At 40.8% G+C, this 20,638-nt stretch overlaps 1 protein-coding gene across 3 annotated transcripts in view; it reads left to right on the top strand.

The window, feature by feature from the left end:
- The window catches only part of maml1 (mastermind-like transcriptional coactivator 1), a 29,508-nt gene that overhangs the window by 5,219 nt on the left and 3,651 nt on the right, over window positions 1-20,638 (top strand). For all 3 annotated transcript variants that reach the window (XM_084718517.1, XM_084718515.1, XM_084718516.1), the window contains 2 exons: window positions 10,456-11,850; window positions 19,715-19,975. In XM_084718517.1, the coding sequence (XP_084574643.1) occupies window positions 10,456-11,850; window positions 19,715-19,975 (1,656 nt within the window). The remainder of the gene's footprint in view (window positions 1-10,455; window positions 11,851-19,714; window positions 19,976-20,638) is intronic.

Here is a 20,638-nt window from a genome sequence, read left to right as displayed (position 1 = left end):
AATGGCAGATAAGACAATTTCTAAAACTGACTTACTGACAGAAATTTAAAACAAGTTTGGATTTTTCTTTACACTTACCCAGTTGAGCCAGTGGGTCAGAAATCTGCTTACCTGAAGTCAGTTTTTACTTGCCCCTGTACAAATAGTTGCATTTATGAATGGTCGATTAATCTGTTGATTATTTTCTCAAATAATCAATTAGTTGTTTGGTTCATAAAATGTCATAAAATGGTGAAAAATGAATCTGTGTTTCCCAAAGCCCAAGATGACATCCTCAACCCAAATATGTTAAGTTTACTGTCATAAAGATTTAAAAATAGAAAATATTCACTCTTAAGAAGATGGAATCAGATTTTTATTCTTTTTTTTCTGTAGAAATAACTCACACCCATTAGTCAGTAATAAAAATAACTGGCGATTAATTTCTCAGTGGATGATTTGTCAACTCTAATTTCTGTGTTTAATCCAGGGCTGCAGTGTCTCTGAAATGTCAGAATGAGGGAAAATGTCCATCCCAATTCATCAGACTCCAAGCTGATGTATTTAAATGTCTTGTTTTGTTAAACATCCAAAAATATTCCGTTTAATATGATAAAAAAAAACAAAATTAAGAAAAAGCTGTTTTCAGCCTCTCATCTCCACTTTTGAGAGGCTTTCTTACGTGGTTGGATAAGTGAGTTGCTATATGGTATTTTATTTGCCCCAGGTCAGTGGGGGGTCATTATTGTTGAGTCCTGACAGACCTGTTCAGGGATCCTCTAAGATGCTTTGATGGCCACTGAGGTGACATCAACATCAAACCTGTTATATTTCACTACACTACGGATTTGTGTTCACGTTAAGTGTTTCCAGGTCAACGTTTTGTAGAGACTTGTCTCCACAGACAAACACCTGATCATAATGGACCTGACAAACAACAAAACTGCATCAGCCAACATCTGACAGACAGACACAGAGACAGACAGACACAGGGACAGAGACAGACACAGGGACAGACACAGAGACAGACAGGGACAGGGACAGACAGACACAGGGACAGACACAGGGACAGACACAGAGACAGACACAGACACAGGGACAGACACAGGGACAGACACAGACACAGGGACAGACACAGACACAGGGACAGACACAGGGACAGACAGACACAGAGACAGACACAGAGACAGACACAGACACAGGGACAGACAGACACAGGGACAGACACAGGGACAGACACAGACAGACAGGGCAACTGACTGGCTGAGGTCATCAAATCATCGTGTCATGGTCGCTAAACCGCATAATCTGAGAAAAGGTTGGACAGAAAGGTGTCAGCAGTTGTCTTGGTGTTCTTTATGAGCACTAAGGAATGTATACATGTCTTATACGAGGGTCTGATGGTTACTGAGGAGGTTCTCAGTGTCCTGTTCAGACGTTCTAGTGACCATTGAGGAAATTTATATGAAACCTAGTTTTCACTGCATGGTACAGCTGGACTGGACCTGATTGGAATCATTTCTTTAGGTTTGTTGTAAGTTGTTGTTGGTACCTTCTGGTATTTTACCAGAATTGATCTTCCAAGTGAGTTCAGCAAATATTTAAAGATGGAGTGAAAACATTGCAGTCCACTGATTGGTCAGAGAGAGCCATGACAGAGCAACCAGAGTCGCCTCGTCATCTGCGCTCTGATTCACTAACTCTGTCTTGCTTTCTTCAGTCTTTTCTGAAACAAAGTCTGTGTCCTCGCTGTGACAAATGGACGTCCCTTTGATATCCTCTGTTGTTCCTGTGTTTGTGTCACATTTAAGATGATGTCACTACAGTTTCACGCGGCGTGCCATGTGGGGCTGGCTACCAAACCAAATACCAAAAACCAAATACTTTTTATGGCACCGATTGAATTGTTTTGATTATTTTCAGTGCCAAATTCTGATACCCACTACAGAGAAACTCTCATCAGCATGAGTTTATTAGTTTATTAGCACACTGCATATTTATACTGAGATCTAATAATGCTCACATTTAAGAAGCTGTAATCAGAGAATTTAGACTTTTTCAATAAAAAAAAAAGAAAACTCCATTGACAGTTCATTGATAAATTAACCCTGTCACAATCTTGTCAATTGAAGAATCGGTCCAAACATGTTTGGACCGATTCTTCAGCTAGTGATCAATCTGGCAATATTTCTTTCCATTAATTGATCAGTTGTTTGGCCTATAAACTGTCAGAAAATGTTGGTCAGAGTCTGAGAGGATCCGTGACACGCAGCTCTGAAGCTGTTGTGCGCCGCGTCAGTTTATCGGTCTCCCCTCTGTGTGTTTATTCAGTCTATTATTAAATGTAACTGTGATATCAGCAGACAGGAGGTTTCCAAATCTGCAGCGAGCAGGGACACTCTGACAAACACTGGAGTCCTGAGAGGTGACTCAGTATGAACAGAAACCCCCCACCGCCCCCTCACAGCTGACTCATCACTGTTTGTCTCACCCCGACACAGGAAACGCCTCGCTCGTTCGTTTCACTCTGCTCCATGTCGACAGCAGGCGCCACTGGAGCAGGCGGGGCTAAATCACCCCTGCACAGCTGTGATTGGCTTCTCTCAGCACTGATGTCACTCACTGGAGGTCAAAAAGCTAAACAGCAGATGCTGAATTAACAAACATTACTACAGTCAAGACAGTTTACAGGCTGACGGTGGTTATTGATATTAAAAGGTAGAAAATAATGTGAAGAGAGGTGAGAAAATCATCAGTCAACAAGAAGAAAACGTGAAAGAAGACAAAGTATTCATCACAGTTAGGCCTGGGCAATACAGCTGAAAAATCTATCGGTCTCATATCGGTTGATATTGATATATATTGATCATACAGGTCGTGACTGATGACATGTTGTGTGCTTCAAAGGGTGGTAGTGGCTAAGGTGATAAATTATGTAGAACTGCAGTGATTAATCAAATAATTGATTATTAATAAATTTGAATAATTTTTAAAGCAAAATATATCTGATAAATTTTCTGATTCTAGCTAATTAAATGTGAATATTTAGTCTTTTTTTTCCTGGTGACATCGTCTTGGACTTTGATCAACATTGATCAACATTTTCCACCATTTTATGACCCTAATCGATTAATTGAGAAAATGACAGATTTGACAGGATCGACAGATCAACTAATAATGAAAATAATCGTTACATGAAAAACAAACGTCCATGAGCTCCACATGACAAGATAGTGACAGGGTTAGTTAAAATGAGCAACAGATCAGCTGACGATGAAAACAGTCAGTAGTTCCTCCTCCGGCTCCTTAGTTGCTCTCTAGTTGCTCCCTGTGACTCTGACAAAACATTATTTACATTCCAATTTTAATTTAATATATGGTCTACACTGCAAAAATTAAAAAGCTGAGAAAACTTAAAACATTTTTTTTAGTTTTGCACCCAACCCAAATTATGTTTTACCAACTACTGAACTTTTGTTGAAATAAATTGCTTTTCTTTTTTGATCAACTTAAACCCTTTAGTTTTCAAACTACCCCCCAAAAACACATCAGAAAAAATGATTGAGTAAATTCATTTACATGAAAGTAAATGATGGTTAGAATCTCAAACAAAGACTTAAAGACTTTAATGTTGAGTTGTCTCAACTATTTTTTTCTTTTTACAGTGTAATTTGATTCTTACGTTCTTTAACTGTAAAAATGTAGACATTTTGATGGTGGCTGGTCTTCTTGAGTCTCCATAAGCTCACTGTGGATGTCAAATTAAAAGTCTTCTTATTTCGAACTTAAAACTAATTTCCAACATAAACATTTCAGGGTGAAGTCATCATTAAGTCTGTTGTTGTGTGCATCTAAAAAGACCAGTCAACAATGAGAAAACATGTATGAAACCATCTTTTCCACTTCTTGTTGTAGTTATTGGACTGGATTCTCCTGGAAAAACCAGCTTCATTTTTTCATTTCTGCTAAATTGGAAACATATCTAACACTGATAGAGCGGGCATGTTGGAGAAGCTGTGAGGCAAATCGCTACCACACTTTCTGGACCCATCCAGAGATACAAATATCTGCACAATCACACTGTGAGCTGTTGGGCTGCAAATCACACTGACATTCATGTCAATTTATTTGTTTCCTCTGCCAGAAGGAATAACTGGAAATGATAGAGACCTCCTGAAAATATTTATTGCAGCAGCAATAAAAAAAAGAGAGAGAGAATGTGATAATTCATAAATTACGGGCAGATCTGTCTGCAGAAGAAACTGAGCTGAAGACTTTCCTACTAAAACTGAGAAATGATAAATTAAAAGATCTGCTAAACTGATAATGGATTAGTTCTTGGGTACAGGTCTTGATATTAATGATTTTGTCATGGGTAGTAAGGCTGCTTGATCAGGGCAAGAATCATAATCCTGTTTATTTTGATTGGTATTGAAATATTAATTGATTTGAGAACATCATATGCATTTATTGAACTTTGTTAAACACAATATATATACAATAATTGAAATGAAGATCAAGAAATATCAAGAAATAAAAGTGTCTTCTTAGTGTGTGCAGCTCTGTGTCAGCGCTGTAAAAAAGTGTCTGCTCGTCTCCCTCCCTCTCTTGGCGTAAAACAGCTGACAGATATGTGGAATAAGTCATTTTCTACAAGTTGTGTCAAACTCAATCAACAGAAACTGAAACTGTGCTGCATTTACAACACGAGACAAAATGCAGCACACCACCACAGCATGCAGCACAATAATCATTTTATTTCTGTGATCTTGTTCTAATCATTGTGGGAAGCTAACGTTCTAATTGAAATTGAATTATTTGCTCAGACCTGAAGGGTTGTATATTATAAATGAGCTAAAACTAGAGATTCTTCTCTGGTTATTTTGTCAATTATTATTATGAATATACAGAAAATCTTTAAAGAGTGACATATATCAATATTACAAATAACATCAGAATTTTATCCACTAAGATGTTGGTGCATATTCACTTTTTATACAAAGGTCCAACGCAAATAAACTTTTTTGAGACCTCAATAATGGTTATTAAAGGGTTGTAACAAGAATATAAAATGAGGTGAGATATTAATCTTCACTCATCAATAAACTCTATAAAGCAATAAAGATGCTGATTTATCTGTGATATCGGCCACTAATATCAGTCTGCTGACATGCAGCTCTGCTTTGAGAAGTTCCTGAGTGTTTACAAGCCAATAAGAGAACAGACACACACCATAAAAGTTAAGTGACAGTCCTGTAAAACAAGAATTTCAATGAAAGAAACAAAACATTCATGATGAAAACATGTAATCAAACCATGATAAACTGATGTAAACACAAGAGATATGTAGGATTTTTGTGGCAAAGGGAAAGTCAATAGTTTCCAGCCGGAGTCATCCTGAAGATATTTATTATTTGACTGTTAGATTGTGATGTAAAGTATGCAGACTGGGTTGTTTTAGCCATAACAAAAGATTTCAGTGTCTTCTGAAGAGACTCACCTTGGCTGGATTCATCGTTCTGCATTACAGCTTTGTTTCAGTTTTCTATTATGTTCTGTTTGTCTGCTGTTAATGTACATGTCATAATGTTAGCGTTAATGAGGACAGGTCAAATTATCCTTTACTTTAATGTCATTTTAAAGTTTGTTGCTCTGAACCCTTTAATTAATCTTAAAAGAAATGTTGACAGTGTTCCTGTGAATCTCAGATCTTTGGGCCTCAGCGATACCGCTGAAAAGCCTATAAATGAATTTATAACAGGGAACTTATGAGAATTATTTGGACATAGAAAAAAAATAATGGGTTTGTCATCTCTGCTCTGTAGCCTCGTTCTCCTTGCTAATTAATTAAGCATGACTAGATATGGAATCATTAAAATATCGCCACATAACTTGATTTTAACAGGACTTCCTCTAACTACAAAAGCAATTTATTAGCCATATCTGCATAAATCACTTTTTTTCAGCCAAATGCTGTGCTGGTGTCTGTGGGTCCTTTAGCAAAAATATAATTATATCTTGTCTGTTCATTATTCTGTGGGCCTGAGTATTTAAACTCAGCTTTGTAGGCTGCATCATCATACATGCTACGATAACTTCTGTCACCAGCTATTAACAACTTGTTTTTTCACACAAATACAGTCGTATACCAAATACCCCAGTCAAATGTCAGGAAGGTATGAAAAAATCCCACCTGAACCTAATATCTGCTGCAGCAAAAGCACACAGACTCACTCGCTCATCATTTTCATTTTTTCATATTTGAAGGATAACATGAGTTCACTTTACCAGAGCAACTTCTTGGACTCAAACACCCATGATGCCACTCCTCACCTCCACCCCAATAGATCATGGTAAATCTTTTGTTGATCCCCCGCCTCCCCACCAGCTCTGTTACCGTGGTAACCAGGAGGAGGAGTCAGACCAGTATTTCAGGTTTAAGAAGTTCAGTGAGTCACCAGAGTTTCCTCAGGGCAGATACACTGATGGACAGAGACACAGACTCCCCCCACCCCCGTTCTTTGTTTCCAGTCGTGAACATCACCTCGGGTTTTAGCCAAAAACTTACTTTATTTGTTAAATGGTCAAACGTCTGATCTATAAAATGTTAGTAAAAGTTCCCTGAGTTCACAGTTACACTTTAAAATGTCTCATGTTGTTCAGCGCTTAGATTCAGTTCACCATCAACCAAAAAAAAAACAGAATATGTTCACATTAGACAAGCTGCAACTAGCTAGTTTTGCTTAAAATGATTAATGGATTGCGAGAATTGTTGCAGGTTAATTTCCTGTTGTTCGACTGATGGTCTAACAGCTGTAGATGTTGGCACACAGACCAACAAACAGGTCCTTAAAGAGCAACTTAACACCATGTATTTGACTGAATGTGTCCTTTTCACATAATAAATATAAACACACACAGCACAACTCTTGTTCAGTGAGTTACATAATCATTTCTTCAACAAAAAGAGCTGAATCATCATGTGTCTCTGTTGCCCTGGCAAGCTGTCAGAACTTTCAGCTTTATTGTTTCCTCAACAGAAAACTCACCTAAATCATCTTAATCCAAAAAACGGCAAAAGATGAGAAACAACGAGCCGGAGGAGCTGTCAGCATCACTGCCAGCTTGTAAATGTTAAAGTAGAATCATAACAAACAAGTAGAAACATGCCAACAGTAAATGATTAAAACAGGGACATGAAGTTGTAGCGTGTCCCCTCTGGAAAATTGACTAAATTAATTATAATTCACATTTGGATGTTCAGAGGCATCATTTCTCAAGCAAGGTTAGGAGGCGTATACTGACAAAACTGAGTTTGTCAGTATAGCTTTTCTTCTCCGGTGGTGACAGGCTGCTAAAATAATTCTTTGACCTGCTGAAATATAAAGTTTTTAGCAGCTACAGTCCCCTCTGTTAGCGTGTCAGCACTTGGTTGCATGTTATCCCACTGATCATTTTCTCCTCCGGTGGTCGAGGTTGAAAGTAGGGCTAAACAGTTAATCAAAATTTTATCAAAATCCTAATCTGATCTACTGCAATGTTCAAATTGCAGGATGTGCAATATTTGTTAAAATGTGTAAATACCATTTTAAATTAGTTATTGTGGAGCTGCAGAGGTGTTCAGGTCGACACGTCATTCTGTAGACTTCAGAAAACATCTTTGTTTAGTTCAGATCCCTGGAAAAAAAAAACACCATAAAGTGTTTTCCAATGAAAATAATTAAGTAAAATCAATCCTTGACTCTAATGTCATAATTGCAGTATCAGTCAGATTAATTGAATGAGATATTTCTTCAAAATCCCATTCAGCCCTGGTTTGCAGAGTGTGATGTGTTTCGCTCCGTCTCTGTGACGCTCACAGGGATGGATGGTGTGTTCAATGAAACACGTAAACTCAGTCCACACATGAATGACCTCCAAGGTTGTTTAAAAGAGCAAAGTTAATTTCTTATTATTATTTTTTCAGCTGACATGTTGAAAGTAGATGTTAGGGCTGCACAGTTAATCAAAATTTTATCGAAATCGCAGTATGGCTTTCTGCAGTTTTCAAATCGCAGGAGGTGTAATATTTGTTATAGTCGAAATGTGTCTGTTAAATGAATGAATGTGCTGAGGCAGGTTCCTGCAGAAAATCACACCTGTCATTTTCACGTTTTTCAATCAAAATAAGAATAATGATGATAAAATTATCATTACCTCCAGTATCACAGATCATATCAGAATCACAATATCAGTCAAAATAATCACAATTAGATATTTTTGGGAAATCGTACAGTACTTCTACACATGGTGGAGGAAGTTTTGCAATCCTGTACCTGTAAATTACTCCACTACAAGTATTAGTGGAGTCCTGCAATTAAAGTAGAAATATGTTAGTAAAGTCCAAGTACCTGCTTATGTTCAACCACTGGAAACTACATGTACTACTAAATGTGATTGTAAAAGCGAGACGACACTCTTGAGAGAGCAGGCGAGTGAGTAACACACACCAAACCAACTGAAACTAACAGATTTGAGCGAGGGACTGTTTTTCCCTGACAAGCTGACACACTGCTCTCATGTTCTCAGAGTGAGAGGGAAAACAATCAGACACTTTTAAACACACTCAGTGACCTGTCCTTCATTTAAAGTCTCTGTCCACCCACACAGGTGGTTTTATCTGCTTCAGAGCAACTACACCTCTGCTCTGAGGAGATACGAGGCTGAAAACTCTGCTGGGAAATTCATCAGAGGGTGGTGAACTTCAAGAAGAAAAAAGTATTTCTTTTTTCTTTTTACCTGTGCTGCTGTGGTTTAAGCCCCATTTAGTCCAGTTTGGCCCAGTTCAGGACCGTGTCTGTCTGCATACAGTTAACATTTCACAGATTATAATCCAAACAGTTTTTTTTTCAGAATTACTGGCCAGAATTTCACAGCTACTGGACAACAACTCTGTCCAAATGTTTTGATTCTGCCATTTTGGCAGCAGTCAAGCTAATCAGGAAATTCTCAGCATTTTTTGAGGAAGACATCACCTTTAAATCTGCACACAGACACCGCTCTGCTCACGAGGCCTGACTAACTTGTTATCTTCCTTTTTCTTTCTTCACCTCTGGAGGGTAGTTCCTGTTTTATTCCATCATTTATTTTTATTTGATTTTTTTCCTGATTCACCCAATAGTCAGCACAAACATACTGTGGATGGTGGTTTTGTTGTGGTTTCTAAACTCATCGATGTAAAATCTGATGGAAGTTGAAGCCTGCAGGAGAGCAGAAAGTTAAAATAAGTGGTTCTTTCCATCTGAGCGATCTTCACCTGTGTTCACCCATGGAGTCTGCAGGTGTGTGCGGAGTGTTTTGATGATTGCTGTGTGAAGCTGTGTGACAATCAGCTGATGTGGTTTCATGGAGGAGGTTGTGATGTGGTGGCTCGCTGTCTGCAGAGTGGACAGATGTGATCTGCTGACTGCTCTGAGGAAGCTCTTTGTTATCTGCATTATGTAAGGCTGCCTGCAGCTGATTCTATTAACAGAGGAAAAACCACCTCCGACTCTGCCTCTCACTGCTCCGTCCACTCAGCTGCAGCGCCCCCTGCAGCTGCTGTGCTGCCACTGCACTCACTGAAATAGAACTTCTGTCATAGTTCAACAGCTGGCTTTGTTACTCAGCACTCCCATATAACCTCAATTCATGAGTCAAATATCTAAATACAACTACAGCTAAGCTGTATTTTTAATTTTTTAAGCAGAAATGCCACAAACATCCACTGTTTTGAGCTTCTCAAATGTGAGGATTTGCTGTTTTTCTCAGTTTTGTATTATTGCAAAGTGAATCTCTTTTGGACTGTTGGTCAAGACATTTTTTGAAGGTAGGGCTGCAAATAACAATGTCATTATTGATTAATCCCCTGATTATTTTACACAATTAATCTTTTCTTAGTTTACTTTACAATAATGTCAAAAACGGTGCACACAGTAATTTTCCCCAAAATAATATGAATCCTCACCAGCAGCTTTGAAAATAAATCCTGACAGAATAATCAATTTAATAATTTAATCCTTTGTCTCTGAAGTATTGTCATCACTGAAGTAAATTCTTTACTCCAAAATAGCAGAAAATGCTGTTTTCGACTTCTCACATAGAGAGATTTCTCCGTTTTCTTCATTTATTGTCTGAATTAACTGATTATCTGAATAACTGAACATCTTTTGCTTTTAGACAAAATTAAACTGGGATGGTCATCTTTTCATTATTTTCTGACATTTTATAGACGTTGCAGCTTTAGACTCAACATAACCATTAACTTAAATCTTATTTGATAACTGCTAAAACCCAAATCAATTTCCACAGTAAACATTGACTTCAGGCAGGTAGATTTCTGACCCTGTCCCCCTCTGTCTCTATAATAAGTTTGAATCACATTTTGTTCAGCAGTGTTGGATTTTGAACAGTTGTCATTTCTTGTATTAATTTTCCGTGTTGTGTTTGTTCGTCCAGCTGCAGGAGACTGTGAAGAGGAAATTGGAGAATGCCAGTTCTCCACTGGGCAGAGATCAGGTCAACGGTTTCAGCGACGGTTTCCCCCCCAACAAGAAGGCGTGTTTGGACAACGGCACCGCCAATGGCTCTCCACTGGACTCCAAGCTGGGCATCAGCGACTCACTGAACTCTAACGGCACCCACGGACCGGTGGGAGAATCGACGGACGGTGGCGGCAGGGAGTCGGGTTCAGACTTCCATCGGAAGGAGATGAAGCAGGAGCCTGACGACATCCTGCCCATCATGCCTCCGTCAGGAGGAGGCAACAACAGCCTGTTCCCCGACCTGAACCTGAACGAACAGGAGTGGACGGAGCTGATGGAGGAGCTAAACTCTTCTGTGGCCTACGAGGACATCCAGGACATCCTCAACGATGGCTTCGAGGACCGCAAAGACCCTCTGGAGCTGGCTCCGACTCCGGGTGGAGCTGGAGCAGTGGGAGGAGCAGCAGCAGCAGCAGGAGGAGCAGCAGCAGCAGGTGGAGGCCAGTCATCTCAGGGTCTCCTCCCTCCAGATCTGGTCAGTGTGAAGTCGGAGTTCTCTCCGGCCTCCGTGGCCTTTGAGCAGGACTCTCGCACCGGCTCCCCCCACGTCAGGTCCACCTCCTCCGGCCCTCCTCCTCCTCACCCCACCAGCTCCCCCGCCGCCTCCTCCTCCGCCTCTTCCCCGGCTCTGCCCCCGTCCCAGCCGGCTCCTCCTCCCCCCAGGCAGCTCCAGCCTCCCCCCAACCACCACCTCCCACCGGGCCCCCCGGGACCCAAAGACCTGTCCCCGGCGCAGCAGCTGCAGCAGCTGGCGGCCCAGCAGCAGAGGGCGCAGCACCTCCACGGACAGATGCAGCACAAACAGCCGCAGCCAGGGGTCAAGTTCCACAACCAGGGGCCCCATGGCCACCCCCCGCCCTGGCCCCAGATGGCCAACACGTCTCAGAGCCCACTAGGGGGCGCCTTCGGTATGGACAAGCCCACAAGCCCCTCCCTGTACCCCCAGGACTTCAACCCCGGAGCCCAGAAGCAGCTGCTGCTGCCCACTCAGCCCAACAAAGTGTCCCCCAAGGCGGGGGCCGGCAGCTACATGCCAGGGCCCGCTGGACACCCCAATTTGCTGGGTCACCCCGCTTCCGGGCCCCCTCTCAGCCACCCGCCAGCACCAGGGGCCCAGCCCTCAGCCGCCATGCTGACCTACAACAACACCAAACCTCTGTCGCACTTTGAGGCGGGGCCCGGACCTCCACGGCCCCCCAACACCCAGAGCCAGAACAAGATGGCCCTGCTGTCGCTGCTCAAACAACAGCAGCAGATCAAACAGAAGAACAGCATGAACTTCAGACAGCAGCACATCACACACTCACAGGTGAGACACACACACACACACACACACACACAGTAACACTGATAATCCCTGCTGCCTCACATCAGCTGCGTCTTCCTGTTTGCATGTTAGTAAAATTTTAAATGTCTCAGCCACAGCAACACGTTCATCCAAAACTTTTTTACAGGCTAAAATTCTGATCAGAAAAAGACATTGACATCCATTGAAAACTCTAAATTTATTTAATCATGTCTGTTTCTAATTTAAAAATATGTGCTAAGCCTCTAGGTTCATTCTTGATTCCTGATAAATATTATGAACTCAGAATTCCCTTGATTTTAATTCATACAGAGTGAGGTCTGACATGAACTGTGGCCTGTGGCTACAAAAAGAGACTCTGTGGCCACCAAATAGTTTTATCTCCAAAACTTCACTAATATGTTGCAGGTTCATCGTCCTGATTCCTTCACACCTTTGAGTAAACGTTCTCTGAAAACAGTGAACAGAACTGGTTGCCAGCTGGTTACAGATGTGTCAGGACTGCAAACAGCATCACAAACACAAAAGAGAAAAAAATTATTTTCAGTTGTGTTAAATGGCCTTTTCTGTTTTGTGAGATTTTTTTTTTTTTTAAATAATATTTTACAGTTAGAACAAACATTACACATTAAAGAAATGGTCAGACTGAAGTAAATACAGTAAACTTCTCAGATATGTAGGGAAATAAACAAAAACAATTAAATCAAAGGTGAATATACAGATTTTACATCAATGTACTAAAAGTCTTTTGGATCAAATGGGCTGCTACACTTTATAATCTCTTTCCAGACGCCTCTGCAGCACCACAATATTTAATTTGAAATCGTGTTTAGCCTTTAACAAATATTGTGCATCCTGTGATTTGAAAATTTCAGTAGATCATATTGAGATTTCAGTTAAAATTTTGATTAATTGTTCAACCCCAGTCTGAAATTATGTCTAAGAAGTGTAACTCTGTTCATAAGAGTATTAATGTGTAATTAATGTTTTGAATATTTTTTTGTAAAGAGGTTTTGGAGTCGACTATTTCACTAAGGCTAACTGTAGCATCCGTGCTAACATCACAACGCTACAGCAATAACAAACTGTACAAACTGATCAGTGCTCTGCTCTGCTTTCATAACCAGGCTGGCAGCACATTCCTGTACTGTAACACACACACACACACACACACACACACACACCCCTGAATAAATCAGAGCAGGTCTGGAGATTGTTTCTTTAAAGCAACTTTAGAGTGAATTGTTGTGATGTAGAGTCAGACCTATGGACTGATTTTTGGTGGTTAACATTAATTTATAAATAAATGTGATGTATGTTGGGCTTCAGGATGTATCTAATAAATAAAGCTGCAGACTCCCACACAGCTGTATGATGGAGCCTGAACAGTCTGAACAATGAGAGTCTGTTGCAGCAGGAGAGGCTCCTGCTGGCTGATTCAGTTCAGACACAGTGACGACTTTAGAAAAGTCTCTGTACCAGAAGAAAGAAAAACAGACCTGCTCTCCTCAGATTTTATATTCTAGACTCAGTGTAGACAGACAGACAGGACAGACAGAGGGAGGACAATCTCCAGACTGCACTTCATCATTTTGCTCCTCCTATTTTTTCTCAATAATTAGATAAATTAAGCCATTGTCCAGTGAAAGCAAGCCTTTTTATCTCTAACCCCTAATTTACACCAGGCGTCACGGCTGCGCTGCGGCACTTGGAGGGATATGTGGCCATTCTAGTCAATGCTGTAATTTACACAAGAAGCGCAGCAGCACGTCTTAGCAGCGTCCCAGAAGCGGCTCGGCGCTCCGCTCCGCAGAGAATACGCAGCAAGTCTATTTTTGACGGATGGCATGTCAATTGGAACAGAGTAGTCGAATGGGTAGGAAGTCAGGCACAGAAAACGGGAGAATTCGGTTGATTTTCAAAATAAAAGACCCCGTGCAGACTCGCGATCATAAAGACAGACAGAAAATAAACAATTTAACTACATAGGCTGCTTATCCATGGTAGAAGCACAAAGAGCAAGGAAAGAGGACTTCATCAACAAAATCATAAGCTGGCCTCAGAGTCACATATGGCAGATTAAAGTTTTTCTAACTTCCCATAAAGCCACCAGTAAACGCCTCCATCACCAAAGTGCTGTCTCACATGACCCACTCTACATGCACAATGTTCTTGGATTTTCCTTAAGTCCTTTGTACATCTTGTCAGTATGGGCATGAAATAAGTCTTGAATTTCAGATTACAGTAGAAATCCTGTTTAGCCGTTAGCTACTTTAGCAACACATGAAGCTATCGTTCCCTGAGGGAACTCCTGTATTCCCCGTCTGTCTTGGAGGCTGCGTTCACAGCCTGATTCTGTTGTCCGCTAACAACCACCACTTACACTTAGCATCAGTGAGCAGTTAGGTACTGTAGCTAACTAAAGTAAGTAAATCTGCTGGAGGACAGCAGAGGAAAAAGCAGACAGTATTTTCTCCATAAAATATGATCCAGTTTCACCCAAACCAGTGAATAACGTTGTGCTTTTGATCAGTGATGTTCTGCAGGAGTTTTCCAGCTAATTAAAACTCTAACATACCAGGAAGAATGCACACAAAATTACTTCTTTATGTCATTGTTGGTCTGTGATAGAAACAATTCAACATTTTGACTTAATGGGAAATTTAAATGGTTTAAGAAATGAGAAGTTTTGGTCTTGTGATTAGATTTTGATATTTTTGTACATGGTTAAAGCCAAAGTTGAAATCCTGAATCTGTGTTAGGCCTGTGTGTTCGCTGATAATGTGGAGTCAAGCTGGCCTGCAGCCAGTTGTACTGGTTTTAGTCCAACAGGTGCAGATGAAGACCAGTACAGAGCAGTCAGAGTGTGTGTGGTGTTGAGTGGAGGTGAAGTCGGCCTGCAGCAGGGAGGCCTTTTGTTCAGCTGCTCTGCTTCAGACCGGCCGGGGCCCCACGCTCCAACATCCACTCACTCACCGTGTGTGTGTGTGTGTGTGTGTGTGTGTGTGTGTGTGTGTGAGTGTGAGTGTGAGTGAGAGTGAGAGTGAGAGTGTGTGTTGGTGAAGCAGCTGGTTGCTAAGGCTCACACAGGGGGGTGAAGGGAGGCAGTGACAAAGCAGCCTTTCATATTCTCTGTGTCTGTATTTAAATATAGCTGCTCCTGCTTGTATTTTTCCTCGGGGCAGACGGGACGCTCTGTTCCTGCTGCACTTTATCATCGCTGAGCACCGACACCCAAACTTTTACAGACTTTACTTTTTAACCTGTTTGGCCTCCATACATTATCATCAGCAGGGGTGGAAAGTAACTGAATACATATACTCAAGTTCAACTACAGTTCTGAGGTACTTTTACTTGAATATTTCCTTTTTACGCCACTTTATACTTCCTTATACTAACCTTTTAATCCATCTGACAGCTGGAGTCACTTTTCAGATTAAGATTTTACAAATAAAATATCATATTTATTAGGCCTGGGCGTTATACCGGTTCGTACCGAAAACCGGTCTTTATTTTCGTTATGATATTAATTTTTCATATACCACCATACCGGTGAAGAACCCAAACAACGTCCGGAACGTGTGCGGCGGGAAAGTGTTTCAGCAGGGACCCATTTCACTGCTGCACACCAACACCACAGGCGTGTTTGCTTGAGCGTGTGCTCTAGGGATGTTCCTGGTGACTAAAGTCGATTAAACACAAAATTTAATTTAGACTAGTCTAACACTCAGAAAACACTCAGAAAACAGTTAAATTTAGCAGAATTTATTAATCTATAATGTTAAACACTGTCTGTAAAAAAAAAAAAATAGTGTGTGTATTAAGAGCCATTTGAAGACGTTGGTCACAGTCAACAATCACCAAATCGTACTTTAAATGCCGCTGAGATGCTACTTTGCTCTGTGCAACACAAGCTTCATTAATGTACAAAACAAGACGACAACTCACTAAACGCTTCATCTTTTCAGACTGAAGAGGGTCACAGTGTCTGCAGGTAAAGGACCCAGAGCTAATGTTAGCTGCTAGCCTGACACACAGCGTGGCTAACGTTAGCTGCTAGCCTGACACACAGTGTGGCTAATGTTAGCTGCTAGCCTGACACACAGTGTGGCTAATGTTAGCTGCTAGCCTGACACACAGTGTAGCTAACATTAGCAGTGCTAGCAGCAGCACCAGCAGCTCCTCTTGCAGGTTTATGTCTGTGTCTGTGTTTAAAGGAGAACTATTATGCTTTTCCTCTTTTCTGACCCATAAATGTCGTCACAATGTCGGATACTCGTGTTAAATGATTCCAAAGCGTCAAATAATGAGGTTCATGCATTTCAAAGTGAGCCCTGCAGCTCACGCTCTGCACGCTGTGTTTTACAGTTAGTTTTTAACGATGTAGTCCCATTGACGTTAATGCATGCCAGACTTACTTACATGGTCATACCCAGACATATGCTGTAGGCCTGCCCGCTACCCCGCTCTGCTTCACAAGTTATATCGCTGTGCGCTGCTCTGCTGTCTACAACGAGTTCAGTGTTAGCACGTTGAGCAAAGGCTGCCAGAAAATGTTTGTGTATGTATACTTTGGATTCGGGATTCCAACACATATGGCTGTATTTCAAAATTTGACATTTTCAAAAGAGAATTTCAGTTTCATAAAGTTGTAAACAGTTAGCTGTTTACTCCCACACCGGCAAAATGAGGAGGTGGGGCTCGACAGCGCTCGCCAGCCCTTCAGAAGTCCTCGGGAGTGTGACCAATCACAGCGGAGTGGAGGTGTACATGGAGGAAGGCCGGGGGGTCGAGAAAATTAAACAGACCGTTTTCACGGGATGCAGAAAATACAAGGAAGTGATGCAACGGGTCTTCTTTAATGTGGTCATGTTTCTCCAGTCGAGTGAAAATATATCAGCTTATTCTGTCACAGTCTACATTCATCTGTCCAACTTCTCTGATGTAAACATCTGGTGTTGCCATGGCGACCAGTTCATACACGCTGGGTGAGAGGAGCTGCAGGCGGCGGATAAAATCTTAGAGGCAACAGATAACTGACATCATGCATGAATGAAAGATTGATAAATATTTAAAATATTTTATTTTTAAATATTTTAAACTGCTAGTATTTCTGGTGCCGACTAGTGTGTGTGTGTGGGGACGTTTAAAGGAGAAGTGTGTGATTTCCAGCGGCATCTAGTGTTCAAACCTTAGATTGCAAATAAGAGGATTTACCCCGACACCGCCCCTCCCTCACCAAGAGTACGGAGGTTGTCAGCAGACAAAATGGCGAGCGAAAGCTATCTCACAACAAACTACAATTATGTGTGTAGGATGAATTACCTGTCCAGCAGAAAACAGGCAACCTCGGCATCACTGTGAAAACGTTTGTCCTCCATCAGCGATTTCCTTCGTGTAAACGCTATGCCGATGTTGATTCGTGTTTTTGCCGTTTCCTGTCATGCTTGCGTTTACTTTCTTCGCGTCTCCGCTTCTTGGATTACGGGGATTCACTGTCCGCTGCTTTTTGTTCTGGTACAGTGTATGTATGATCCTCCATTTGTCAAAACTGTGCCAGTCAAGGTTCACAACCCTAAATGGTCTGCCAGCGATCACCTGCGTCGATCCTCCCCGTCTACTTCCATGTTAACGCTGCGGCGTCTACGTAAGGTCGCCATGGGCTTCCCAAGACTCACTGATAGTGCAGTTTGTCCGCTCTGCGCTGCCGTAGACGGCGCAGGATGATGATCTCCGTAAGTCGACCTGACAGTATGTAACTATAAATGGCTATTTCTAAAGTAACGGGAACATATAGATTATGAGTTTACGTTGATTGATAATAATAAATAACATACTTATATATAATATATCTCATTTATGTACATAAATTCCTGTAATTATTACACACTGGTCTTTTAATCGTATAGTCGTCCCCGCCATGTGATGTGATCCAGTCCTTCTGACAGTAAAATGTTCTGTTTAAAGACGATCAACTGCAGTAATTCTGTTCTCATCAGGAGAAAATGTGGGTAAGAAAACTGCTGCATGAAAAGTGAAACCGATATGATTTAAAAAAAAAAAAAAACATGATATGAAAATTTTGTCATACCGCCCAGCCCTAATATTTGCGATATCATATATTTAGATTAAACTATCCAGCAGTATATTAAATGTCTGTTAAAAAGTTCTCTGACATTAAAATGCTGCTGGTGTGTTTATGTTTCAGTAATAATCAGATAAGATCATCTTTTATCTTTAAATAATGTTATACTCTGAAAGGTAACAAGTAATTTTACTTTTGTTACATTTTTGCTGATGATACTTTTGTACTTTTATTGAGTGTATGATAAAAATATAGTATACAATAATCCTTTGTTGGTCCCATTACAGGGAAATCTGTAATATGTATCTGTCAACAAGAAGAAATATGTTTGTCTCCATTGTGGAAAGAGAGTTGATGGACAAACATCTGCTGCATTTTGTTCTGTTCCAAAAAGTTTGTCCACCAACTCTCTAAAGTGTGTTTCCCCCAAAGAGCACCTGAAAATATAAAGGTAAAAAAAGAAAATATAGCATATATGTAAATGTCAGTAACTGCAGGTAAGAAATTGAAATTGGCTGTGACTATATTAAACTATTGTCCCCTCCTGTAGCGCCATCCTCTGGACAAACAGCACTGTTGAGCCTTTTAACTTTTAGTGTACTTTAAAATAACTCTTTGTACATTTACACCACTTTGATGTGCTTAAATAAATGAATTAATAACATTTTGTCTTCTCACATCCCTCAATCCAGCCTCACCTCAGTCTTTTGTTCTCTCCTCCCAAAGTGGTTAAATTGATTTCCAGAAAATTAATTGCTGATATCATCAATTAATCGTTGATATTTTTCCTCAGTAAATGACTTCAGTCTCTGGTTGGTCACATCCTCCAAAGTCTAAAAAAAATTATAATCAGTGTTGGTCTTTATTTTTTCAAGTTAGGCAGACAGAATGATTATCAAGAATATGAATTAATCTTATTTGTAGAACACCTGAGCAAAATGCAAAGTGCTTTACAAGGAGAAAAATCATAGATAATTATACAGAAAAGTAAACTGAATATAATAAACGATGAAAAGAGTTAAAACAAATAAATAATACAAACTTTGGGTTGAAGTTAATTCTGTAAGCCCCAGATTCTCGTTTTAATTGATTTATTCTACCATCTGCCTGAGTTATCATCTAAACATCTGTTTTATTATAATAATGAATAGTTTCTATTGCTCCCTTTGGCTCATAAAATGCAGCTCAAGAAGCATTTTACAGACTTTTATTTAATATTTAAGAAGCTTCAAGGTTGCAAGTGAATGATTTTAAAATGAAATAAACAGAGTAAAAGCATTTGAGTAAGACAATGGATGGATTTTCTTTTTGGAAAATGCAGAGGTCTGAAGTCCTGGAATCAGAGAATTTAATCAGTTTTTTGGAGGAAACCTTAAAAATATAGAGAATTTATTTTCAGTTATACATGTGTTGCAATGAATTTATGTTATTAGATTTTTAATTTGAGAAAAACAACAGATTCAGGTGCTGGAAAGAATAGTTTTTGTTGTGGTGGGAGCCCTGGTGGTTCAGCTGCCCCTGGTGGTTCAGCTGCCCCTGGTGGTTCAGCTGCCCCCTGGTGGTTCAGCTGCCCCTGGTGGTTCAGCTGCCCCCTGGTGGTACAGCTGCCCCCTGGTGGTTCAGCTGCCCCTGGTGGTTCAGCTGCCCCCTGCTGCCCCCTGGTGGTTCAGCTGCCCCCTGGTGGTTCAGCTGCCCCCTGGTGGTACAGCTGCCCCCTGGTGGTTCAGCTGCCCCCTGGTGGACTCCTTCATGACTGCATCTTTCTCTGTGTTTTTCCTTCAGGACCAGAACTCGTACCCGGCTCCTCCACATGGCCCGGGCCCCGCCAACACCATGGCCTCTGCGCCTGGAAACAACGCCATGGTGACCCAGCAGCCGGGGGCCAGCGCCATGGCAGGTAACCATGGTAACGGGGCATACATGAGCAGCCAGGCGGCGGCGGTGGCGGCTGCGCTGAAACAGCAGCAGCACCAACAGCAGATCCTGGAACAGCAGAAGCAGCAGCAGCAGTACATGCAGAGACAGCAGCTCATGGCTGAACAGGTAAAGCTGAACAGAGATGGAGACGTTTACATCCAACCACGGCGTGATAAACACCATCAGCTGATGCAGCTTTTAATTCTCTACTTTTTATCAAGTGGAATCATGGAAATAAACTGTCAACAAGTCATGAAAGGAAATATTTTCAGACCTATTCTCCTTATTAAATCCAGAAATACAAGTAAGACCAGTTAAATTGCCTCATTAACTCATTGTAAACCAAAATTCATTTAATCAAAACGGTCTTGGTTTGTCTGTCCACCGTTTCAACAATCACCATCTCTGGTTTCATGGAGATTGTTCTGAACGAGTGTCTGTCACAGAACAGTGGTTCTCACTTGTTCTTTTGAGGCCAACCATTAAATTAGCAAAATTAAAAAAAAAACAAAAATCACCCTAGAACACGTTGGACTCAGTCAATCATTGAACCCTCGGTGGAATCAGATGATTTCCAAGTGAAGGGAAGAAGAAAATTTAAAATGTTTTCTGTAGAGACTCAGTATGATTTGATTTATATTCAATAATTAGAATTCATTGCTTTCACTTTCTTTGTGAATCTGTCTTCACAGACAACAACAACAACAACAGTAACATGAGCCCCAAATAAAACTTAAAACTAGAATCTACAAACCTGGTTCCATCTTTTTTGTTTTGCATTTGTGCATC

This window comes from Lutjanus erythropterus, chromosome 5, assembly GCF_056507025.1.
Source record: "Lutjanus erythropterus isolate fLutEry1 chromosome 5, fLutEry1.hap2, whole genome shotgun sequence".
Taxonomy (NCBI): domain Eukaryota; kingdom Metazoa; phylum Chordata; class Actinopteri; order Lutjaniformes; family Lutjanidae; genus Lutjanus; species Lutjanus erythropterus.
Note: the sequence above shows the minus strand (reverse complement) of the source record. Positions and strands in the feature narration are given on the sequence as shown.